This window comes from Poeciliopsis prolifica, unplaced genomic scaffold, assembly GCF_027474105.1.
Source record: "Poeciliopsis prolifica strain line A6 unplaced genomic scaffold, Auburn_PproV2 SCAFFOLD050, whole genome shotgun sequence".
Taxonomy (NCBI): Eukaryota; Metazoa; Chordata; class Actinopteri; order Cyprinodontiformes; family Poeciliidae; genus Poeciliopsis; species Poeciliopsis prolifica.
Window position 1 is genome coordinate 33,730 of NW_026562425.1, and position 11,271 is coordinate 45,000.

Here is an 11,271-nt window from a genome sequence, read left to right on the forward strand (position 1 = left end):
TTAGAAAGGATCTTATTTAAACTGCGTTGCTGGTTGTAAGTGAAGGATTTGCTGTGACTCAGTTCGTCTTTGGAGACGGACGGTTTTTCCGTTTACGCTGATGATACTGGAAACAGAAAAACAAACTGAAGTTTATCACTGTTGCTTTACAATGATAAATTCACTCAAATATTCACATTACTATTGTTATTACAGGGAAAATAAATGTATTACAATGATGATGGTAACAAAAATGCACTTCATAAATATACAGATTTTCATCAAAATATATTTTGATGAAAAAATCAACAGCACTCTCCTCTCACACAATTAGAAACAGAGGAGATTATTGGGGATGCAAACAATTTCACAAAACAATACCACCGAAGAAGAAAGAAAGAGGAGGGTCTACTGATCGTAAAGTTACACTCTGACAACAAACGCAGTGGTTTCCTTTGTGTTTAGGGCCCGGTATAAGAACTATCTTAGCAACAGAAGACATTTTGTATAATAATAAAAGTACAGACCCAACTGGGTTACATGTTAATTCAGAATGTCTATGTTGAGAGAAAAACATCACAATAGATGTGAAAAAAGATATAATATTAAACAACAAAACAGGAAACATATACTTTAAGTACTTCAGTCAATCAATCAATTGATCCATTTTATTTTTAAAGCACCTTAAATACTAAAAGCAGCACAAAGTGCTGAATAGATAAAATACAATAAGGAGAAATGTATTTGACAAGATCTTTGAGTTGACATTAATTATTATTATTATTATTATTATTATTATTATTATGTTTTACGATATTACTTTCAACTATCAATATTTGAAAACTAAAGTAAAATATTGTTTTGAAATAAAATGCTTTTCTTTGTGGAAAATATTTTTAATACTGATATTTAATACAAGTAACACGTAAATAATAAAAGTAAATAAGAAGTATAGTTTTGGACCTCCTGTTAGGCTATCTACACTGTCTACAGGTCGAACAATGCTTTTGATTCAGTAATCAATCCAATATATCATCGAAGAAGTTGATGGGACTTTTTCACATTTTTTGCGCCACGCAACTGCACAACATGACCACCAGAGGGCGGTGCAATACAGTGAGTCAAGTAATCTTGGTTTTAATCCTGCAAATTGAGTTGGCGAGTAAATTGGAAAGCCACTTTCCCATTTGTTCTTTCAATTTAATTTGTTAAAGGAGTATTTTATGTAGGGATATTAAAACTTCTCCTGCTAAACTTACTTGCATTACATATGTTTTATTTCTGTCTGACATGAGAAATCCATCATTTTTAATCATTTTCACCGTTTGCCTCCTGTTTGTTCTGATATATCAGTAAGCAATAACATAAAACTGCTGCAATTTTCTGTACTTTAGGATAAAACATAGCATTCATATGACAAGATGAAAAAATAATGTCGATATTCTTATTACCGGAATTCTGAAACGATACAATTACTGATAGCCCACGCATAGCCTACATCTCTGCTGCTGAAAATCATTTCTAAGCGAAAACTCTGCTCGTGCTCTCCAATTATCCTTATTATTCATCATTCATTTTCTTCAGGTTTTAAACTTAAATGATCTCATAGTTGAAGTTTTGAGGGCCAGACCGCTGTTCCTGGCACCGTCGCTGCAGCGCCCCCTTCCCCTCTGTGGAGCATTAACTGAGATTTGGAGAGGGGAGGCGTGGAGGTGCTGGTGGGGATGTGTGCTACTGATTGTCTGTGAGAGGGGAGGGGGGCAGAGACACGCCGAGAGACAGAGAGGGTTAGAAGAGGGAGAAAGGAATTCAGAACTGTTTAAATGGGAATCCAGAGCGCAGCGAGGACAGAGGCTGCGGACTGAGCCAGCAAAACAAAAACAACAACGGAAAAAGTGGAGACAGATTTATTTTACGCACGGGAAAAGTGGGAAGTAGTTAAAGGAAAGGAGAAAGAGGCATGGGATTTTTCTCCTCTAAATGTGTCCTGTTTGACTCTCATGACTCAGAGAGGATTACTGTTAAACTCAGCCGCTCTGCAGGAATTGATGGTGTCTTCTAAGAGAAACGGAGCCGAGGGGAGGAATCTGAATGCGCTCGGCTGAACCATGCCAGGCTTGTGGATCCTAACTTTGGCACTCGCTTTCAACCAAGGTGAGTAAAAGATGAAGACCCAGAGCTGAGAAAAAAAAAAGATGGACATCAGCGAAAAGTTTGCTGTTAATTGTTTTCTTTTGTTTTCCTTCTGCGGCTGTGCGCTCTGAGGGTCTCTTTATGTCTCATGGCACTACTTGCAATGCGCGTTTTTATGCCTGGCATTAAATCCACGCGCATGACTCCGTGCGTGGAAATAGTGCTACAGATTTGTACATCACTAATGCATCTCCGCAGACGGGAAGAAAAAAAAAATCATTCTGGGAGATGGGGGGGGTTGTTTCTGCTCGTATCCAGGCGCAAACGGCGCTTTCCTTTTCCGTCCGTTACGCGTTTTCTTGGGCAGAGATCTGGACCATCTGCACACGACATTGCCTGGACGTGACCTTTAAAACGCATGAATGGGTAGATTTGGATGGAACAAATTCGGTGCGGGTCAACGCAGCGCAAGCACACGCACGCGCGCACATTCACGCACAATTTGCGCATAAGCTGTCAGTGTGGGGATGATTGATGAGGCGAGGATCTAATGCACAGTCTGGTCGCTGGGCTTTAACATCGGGCTCATTGGATCATTTTTCAATGCGTGCGCGCACGAGCTAGACACGTGCCTTTAGTCACAATAGTGTATTGTGTGTGTGTGTGTGTGTGTGTGTGTGTGTGTGTGTGTGGGGGGGGGGGGGGGGTGTGTGTGTGTGTGTGTGTGTCTGGTGAGAGTAGAAAGAGCAACGCAAGTGTCCCTAGAGAGAGAAAGCTGTGTAAGTGTGTGTGCATGTTTTTTTCTTTGCATGCAGGTAGAGCCTGGCCCACATGAACGAGGCCTTCCCTTGCAGCTGCCAAGAAAAATTCATATTTTACCTGAAAGACTGAGACATATTCACTGGACTGGAGAAGAGTCATATTACTAATATTAATGCCCCTTTTTATCAATCACCTTGATAGATTACCCCCTCACTCGCTCTCTCCCTCTCTCCAGACACACACAGTCTGGCACACATCAACCGAGACAGGCTGAGTGTGTGTTAGAGCAGTCATGCCTCCAAAGACAGGAGTGATTTATTGAGGTGGTCTGATATGAACAGTTCCGCCTTATAGAGAGTCCTGTGTGTGTGTGTGTGCGTGGGTGGGTGTGTGTGCGTGTGTGCGTGTACCTGCATCACCTGGGTCCCTGCTGCTGCGGGCCGCCGGTGTGATGAACCACAGACGATGATCTGCCTGGACAGTCAGTCAGAGGAGCTCCCAGGCTGAAGCACACCTGACCACCTGAGTGGAACGTGATGGATGAGGCAGAGACCCAGCCTGGCTTCACTGTTTATTTTTGATATTCAGGTTGGGAACATTTACCAGAAATTAAATGTCAGAGTTTAAAATTTGATCACCGTCTGAAGAGCCCCGCAAAAGCATTCGCTGTGTCTATATTTTGTTAATTCACCTTTTTCTATAATTACAGCTGCTGTTTTTGCAGAATGCCTCTCCAGCTTCTCAGAGCTAGAGGCTAAACATTTTTGCACATTTTGCTTTGTGAAATATACAAACCTGAGGACATTTAAAGGTCCTCAAGTTTGTCAGTTTTGAAGGAGATCACTAATTAGATTACTGAACTTTTACTAGGCCATTCAAACACATGAATACATGTGTACATTATTCATCTACTCCATTCAATAGTAGTTCCAGCTGAGTGATCGTAGGGCTGGACAATAAATCAATCACAATATATATCGCAACAGACATGTGATCAATATCAATAGATAATACATCCGATAGAATATTCCAAATTCAATGTATGAACGCCAATCCAAAACTGCAAAGTATTCTAGGAAATGAAGGCAGAGGGATGTTAGTAAGTAACTAACACATAAATCCTTAAAAATACACAATGTGGAGTGGAAACTGTGGATATACAGGAAAGATCATGGCACTAGATTAGCAGCATTTCAGATATTTTAAATAATAAAAAAAAGAATTAATTATTGATAGACAATGATCGACATATACTAATACAAATTGTTTATATTGTGATTAGTCTTTCAGACTAATCACAATAAGAACCTGCATTTTCTTGCAGGTTTTTCTTCAGTTCTGTCTTTAGCTCCATCAAGTCTGTGGCCGTTTTGGTCTCCTCTGGTCAGAGCAACGTCTTCCACACTATATAAACTGTAATCACGATCTCTTTGTCTTCGTCAGTTGTGTCATTCAGTGGACAGACACCCAGCCAGTTCAGTTTCTTTGTGCAATGTAACTTCAAATTATTACTGGAACATTTGCCTACTTTATATGTTATTGGCTGCTCTTTACAAAGCAGCCAATCCAGGAGCGCCATTCATTTTCCTTGGCACTCATTGGCTGTTGCCTCCAAGAGCAGAAATAAGGAAGCACTGTGTTGTCCTCCGCAGTAGTGCCAAATGTCTTTCACTCCAGAAAAGAATGCATAATAAGGTATATTTGGTGTTTGAATTATTAAAGTAGTCAGTTATTAGTCAGCTTGAACAGAGCTCTGAGAAATGTTCAAAACAGAGAGTTTTGTTTTATTAAATAATCTGGATTTGAACTGATCCCTACAACTTCCTCCCTGGCTTATCTGCTGTTCTTTGGTCTTCATGATGCTGTTTGTTCTCTGATTTTCTCTAATAAACCTCTGAGACCTTCCACTTCAAAGTTTTGCACTACTTTGTGTTGCTTCATCTGATAAAATTTCAATTTAATACATCGAAGTTTGTGGTTATAGCATAACAGAGTAAGGATAATGTACAACACAGCTCTGTTGGTCAAAGCATCGGTGAAGTAACTCTGGGAAAAGCTAAGGGTTTTTGTATTCTGTTGTTGGATGGCTTAAAAAGAAAACACATGGATAAAGTAGCTCAGGGCGGTTTGAAGTAAGGCTGTACATAATGGAAAAAGAACAAGACACAAGAGAGATAAAGCATCAAAACAAAACAAGAGAGAGCAGAGGAAAATATGTTCACAGCAGAGCAATGTCAAACACAAAGAAAGCAGACAGAACAAAATTTGAAACTCCAAAGAGATAAAAAATGGGCAAGAAGAAGTGAGCAGCACAGGACAAAACCAAAGCAGCAGAACAAAGGAAGGAGAGAGCAGACAGAAAGAGAACGGAGTGGAGCATCGGTGTCTCCTGCTGAGCTGGTGTAAGCCTGTAAATGTGATCAGCGTGAATCCGTCCCCTACATCCAGCAGCTGCAGCCTAATGTGTGTTTAGCCTGTTTGGACTCTTCCAGGTGTCTGCTGCCTGCCTCTCCGCCGCTGACAGCTCAGACTGCCTCTCTGATTTACTGCTCAGTCTGGTGGCTTTCTCACACAAACCCACCGCTTCTCCGTGTGGTTGACCAGGCATAATCTGTGGGTCCCTGTAATTACCGCTCTGCCCTGTATGTTTGTCTGATATGTCGCCAGTTGACCGCTGTGCTGCCAGTGCCGGTCTGGCCACAGGCGAAGAAAGAGATTCATTTTTGATTCTCCAACAGCAGTTTTGCTTGAGCTGAACATTTCTGCCGCCTGATCATGCAAGCGAGGCAAGTAAAGCAATTCCTGCACTGCAAGCACCTGTCCCATCTCCTCCAACGACCCCCACACGCATCCACTTGTTTTTGCTCCTTTTTCCTCCTCTTTGCTTTCTTTTCTTCCATCACAAGAGCAGGGCCTAGGCTCAGACAGAAAGAGACAGGCCATAAGACAGGGAGATGGAGGCAGTGGGAGATGAAGAAAGAAAGAGACAGCGGGGCTCAGTCCTAATCTGTTGACAAGAGGGGATGTTTGAGGATAAACAGAGGAGAGCTCAGAAAGTAATGACAGAGGAGAGTTTTTGCCTCAGATAGCAACCCAGCTGGACCATTAATGTTTGATGGTTTAGATTAGCAAAAGATTTAGACCTAAACTGGGCTCCAGGGCCATCTAGAGATCCTCTTATGATATAAAAGTGTTATGCTAAAAGAAACCAGACTTCCTTCAGATTCCTGAAATGTTCCATCTCTCATCCAAACACTTGACTAATATCTCCTGGCACCCAAAATACAGCGATTCACCTTCAGCACTTGTAGACTAACAATCAGTCATGGTGATGGAGAAACTTCCCTGACCTACAATCTGTTGGCACCTCTTGATTTAACAAATCCCCCAGCAGTTGTGTGATTCCTCCCTGAGTCATCAAACAAACAGAAATACTCCCAGATAAAAAGTGGATAAATTCAAACTGTTTTCCCTCCATTTACAGCATGTAAAGATTAGAGGGCGTTGTCATATTAATGGATTGCAGTTTTGCAACAACGCAAACCCGATTTTATCAAATTTTATCTGAGCTGTCTCAGAAGAGAAGATTTACAGATAAGTAGTTATAGAAAGATTAAGCTTGGCTTTTTCTGGTTTGCTTCAAATGATACCGCCGACCCCGAGGTCAGACTTGAGGTCAAAACAAGATTTATTAGATAGATATATAAATAACTTTGTTAATCCTCTCAGGGAAACCAATCTCTCCCTGTGCTGCAACATCTTTTTCAGCTGTTTCTATGCAGCTCAGTCAGTCGATTTGAAAAACAATGTGTAGAGAAGCATCTCCACCATTTTCTGACATTTTTTCTGATGCAAAATGCAGCTCATTTTATACATTTACAGCAAAAATAATGAGACAATTTTAAGAAAAGTACCTTTTTTACATAATTTATGAGATGCAGACAGGTGGTTTTTATTTGTTACCCGTTGTGCAAAAAGCCAAGAGATTAGGATCTAATCCACTTGCTGGGTAAGACTTTTTTGTTTTGTTAATGAAATGAAAACTCACTACGTTGCTCAAAGTATTTGCTCATCTGCTGTTGCACACACATGCACTTGTTTCCCAACTCATTCTTTATCTGCAAGAACAAGCTGCTTTAACTTTCCTGAGAACATTTTGTGATGCAGAGGATATTTTGTGATTAAAAAAATTAAAAATAAAAATAATGTTTGCTCAAGTTTTTGAGCAAAATGAAGACCAAGTTAAGTTGCTGATCTTTGAAGTATTCTATTTTTGCAGGTCTTTTCTTTTGTGCTCTTTTTTTAATTTTTAAAAAAAAATTATTGGTGTACGTTGTTCTGTTGATAACAATTTGATTGTTAGAGAAACCAAACTAGAGTGTTGGGATATTTTTAGCATCTGCATCAGACAGCACATGCATATCGATTTCAAATAGGCAGATATACATGTAATGTTCAAGCTGTGCCTGTAATAAATGTCACATTAAGGCAGCCGCCGGTTCTAAGTGACGCACAAGGTGGCCTTTTTACACTTGAACACCTGACCACAAAATGTCTGCACAAACCACTCAGTGTTAAGCACTTTGGTGCAGTTAATAGCTGTTTTAAAGAGCTTTATAAACAAAATGGACATTGCAATCGAGATTAAAACACAACTTATTTTGCCTTGTAAGAATTGAGTTTTCTTGCAGTTTCAACTTTAATTTGAGTAAAGGATTAAGTAGACATATTCACCCATTCACTCACAAACGCTCACAGATTTATACACTGACATGTAGATCTTGAGGCAACTTGGGGTTAAATGACTTGCTCTGCAGCACATCAACTTATGACAGGAGGAAGCCGGAATAGAACCGACAACCTTCTGATTGCAAGAGAACTGAGCAACAGTTAACCCTCCTCAACAGATTACAGCAGAGGTTTTTTTTTTTTTTCCTGAAGCCACCAGGCATTCCCTTACAATGGCTGTCATTATCTAAAGCAAATAACTACTGAATCCAGTTAAGCACATTTTTTTTAGACCTCAGTCTGTACAAAGCTAAAAGCCAGCATGGGAGGATCTGTGTGCTTCTTCTGTGTTTTCTTTAAGATCTTACAGAACAGAGTTTGTCCTTAGTAAAGAAACAGGAGCTCACATTTAGGTATTTATTCAACACATAGTGAATACATATTAGAGTAAAAACAAAATGTTACTACCACTACATTATAAAAATCTAATGAATTCCTGTCTTTGGAGAGTTTCAGCACTGATGAGCATTTTTTGCTCAGGCGGTCTCAGAATAAATCAAAGCCCCGGACCTCTGCTATTAGTGGCTGGCTGTACTTAACGTGCCATGAAAGCAAGAATATCGGGTCGACTGCTTCTGTTGCTCTAATTGGATGGTAAAAAATCTACTTCCACGAAAGATCACTGTACTCTCAAATGAAAATCATTAAAAAGCAGCACAGCAAGCCCTGTTTAAAAGCAGAGCGGGGGCTCAAACATCGTGACGCCAGGCGGAGCTTTGTGTATCTGTGTGTCTTTTGCTTGATCCTAAAGCATTGCAGTACCTGACACATCTAATATCCTTATGCTTCGAGATATGTGATGTAAAGTGACAAGAAACAGCAATTAAGATAATAAATAAAGTAAGCAATATAATTATCCATCACCTAATTCACTACAAGACACCCAAATCATGGGATAATGGTGAGGAATTCCCCTCTTTGCTATTCTACCTCTGCTTCTGTGTGCCTCAGTGTTCATGCGTGGGCGGATGGATGAGGCAAAAAGAGTATGTGGATTTTAACAGAGGGCATGGATCATATTAGGACTGACACCCGTCAATCTGGCGGATATGTCAGCCCAAATGGGAGCCGAGCCAAAGACTTGGAGGGAAAGGAAGGAGAAGGAGGACAGGGAGAGATGCAGGAGGAAGAAAAAGGGGCTGATGAGGGAAGAAGCTGAAGAAGCAGATGGAGAGAAATTCAGTCTGAAGGAGGAAGAGGGTTCGTTAGGTAGGAGTAAAAATGTCAGAGAAAACAGAAGACAAAGCAAGACAGGGGAATGAGAAAAGATGGGTTTACAAACTGCTAAGATGAGAAAAGAAACAGAAAAATGACTGCACAAAGAGAAAAAGAAACGTTTGAACTGCTGGAACAGGGATGAATGAAGATGCAACACATCTTAAATGAATTTTATAAAACAACAGACTCTCCAATCTTTTTGTGGTCGTTAACATCTGGCATCATTCTGGCTTTGACCACTACTCTTCACGGGTTTTTTTATTGCTTGGTTTCCGGGACCAAACATATTTTCATTTTACAGTAACTACGATCTGAGCTTTCCAAAATCTCAAGCTTGCCATTCTGGTGGGTACTCTTAATCTTGCCAATAAAGATCTAGAAGAAGAACAAAAACAAGACCAATGAAAAAAAACACAAAGTAGAGAACAAGATACAACCTTAACATAAGTATAATGTCTAATGACATTATGGAGCATATAAAATATAATGTTAAAATTAAATTGGTGTTTGAGGATTGCAGCAATTCAAGGACAGATATAATTTGTTACCATTAGTGGAAGTAATATATGTGATTAGTGGTTTATAGTTAGCGCACAGATGTTTTGGTTTGCTTTGCCCACCGTTGCCCAGACCAAAAGGTTCATCCATCTATAAATCCCCTTTTCAGAAACGTTTCCATGAAAACGGAGCACATCCTCTGACTCCAGCACAACAAACTCAATGGAGACATGACTTTAAAGCCACTTCTGAATCATAACTTGGTTGAGTAATTGTGGTTTAACCAATTTGTTTTTAATCTGAAATTGGCAGTTGAAAGTTGAAGTGGTTGAAATGGGATGAAGTTCCCAAAGACTCAACAACTTGTTTTGGATTGGATAAAGCGGGTTGACATTAAGCTTCTGGAAAGTCCTGAACTCAACTACAATTGAAGGTTTTGAATGATACTAAAATACTTGGACCACTCTTCTTTGGATAATTACTGTTTTCTATTATAGCGTCAGGATGAAGCTTAATGGTTACAAAAAACATGAAGTTCAGGTGCAAACGTACAATTAACTTAATGTCAGGTTGTGTGCATTTGTGCCTTTATTTGGAATTTTGAGTTTGCCATTTTTAGAAAACAGGCACAAAGAAAAAATAGCTTTCAGGTTTATGATGAATGATTATACGCAGAGAATCAAGATGTGGATAATGGCTGGGATGAGTTTATGGAAAATTCTGAGTAGCACAGTAACTAAGGAGAAAGGCAGGTGGCTGGTGAATAAAAAGAGGGCAGCAAAGTGGAGATGATGGTTAAACAAGGATCGTTAAACAAGGTGGAAACAGATGGTGGACACATTAAAGGAATGGAAATAAAGAAGGGTAGGAAACGAGAAACCAGGGATATTTCTGGAGCGGTCAAAATCAAACGGAAAGAATACCATCAAAGAAGAGGAAGATAAGAAATGAGAAGTCAGGAATCAGATGAGAATTTTGCTGTGAACAAAAACAAACGGAGAGCGGGACAATAAAAAAGGAGAAGCTGATGAAGAGAGAGTGGAGATGAGATATTGCGAATACTGAAGGGAGTTAAATGTGGGAGCCGAACGGCAGTGAAGGAGTGGAAGAACAGTGTTGGGGGGCAGAGATTTATGTTTAGAGAGGGTCGCAGAGAGGGAGCAGAGGGAAACAGCCAGCCCTATTATAGATGGAGCTCTCCTGGGAAAGGAGAGCCTGCAGTTTTCCAGGCATTTCCAGAAGATTTCTGAGGAGCACGCTGCATTGCACAAAATGCCACACTCAAACCGAGTCCTCAGCCCTCCAAGGATAAATAAAGTGGGTCTCCTTTCTCTGTGTGAGTATTCAATAAAAGTGATAAGAGGCTGGAAGTAACCCTTCTCAGCTTCTTTTTTTTTTTAACAATACATTTTTTTGGAAGTGAACGTGAGAAACCAAACCGGCCACGCTCTCCAAGGAGAATCTTTCAAAGAAATGCAGACATCAAGCATAAAAGCAGCAAAAAGCATGAAAGCGCTTCCTTTCATGCCAGGAAAAATGTCAACGAAAAAGGCCCACGAGATCAAATGAGCCGAGTGTGGAGGTAGTTTATGTTTCTGCTTCCCTCAGTGTCTCTCTGTTTCTTTGTCTGCCTGTGTTTTCCCTCACTCGTCTGTCTGACAGACTCGCATGTGGAGGTGAGAGAGAACAATTGAATGGGCCTCCCACATAAAATCCATTCAGAGACATCTTGAGGAATAAGAATGAGAAATTGTCCTGCACAGTGAATTAAATCAATCTAATCCATTACAAGATCACTATCACAAGGTTTTCCCTTTTGTCTTAGCCCTGGATTATGGATGCTGCTGGCTAAGTGTTTGTGTGCAAGTATGTGCGAGTTTGTACCTTATGTAA

The 11,271-nt window shown here is 40.2% G+C and overlaps 1 protein-coding gene across 1 annotated transcript in view; it reads left to right on the forward strand.

Annotated features, from left to right (window-relative positions):
* Nucleotides 1-1,746: 1,746 nt before the first annotated feature.
* The window catches only part of LOC129377983 (kin of IRRE-like protein 1), a 92,026-nt gene continuing 82,501 nt past the window's right edge, over nucleotides 1,747-11,271 (forward strand). The window contains exon 1 of the mRNA XM_055058204.1: nucleotides 1,747-2,133. Within this exon, the coding sequence (XP_054914179.1) occupies nucleotides 2,088-2,133 (46 nt within the window). The 5' untranslated portion in view covers nucleotides 1,747-2,087. The remainder of the gene's footprint in view (nucleotides 2,134-11,271) is intronic.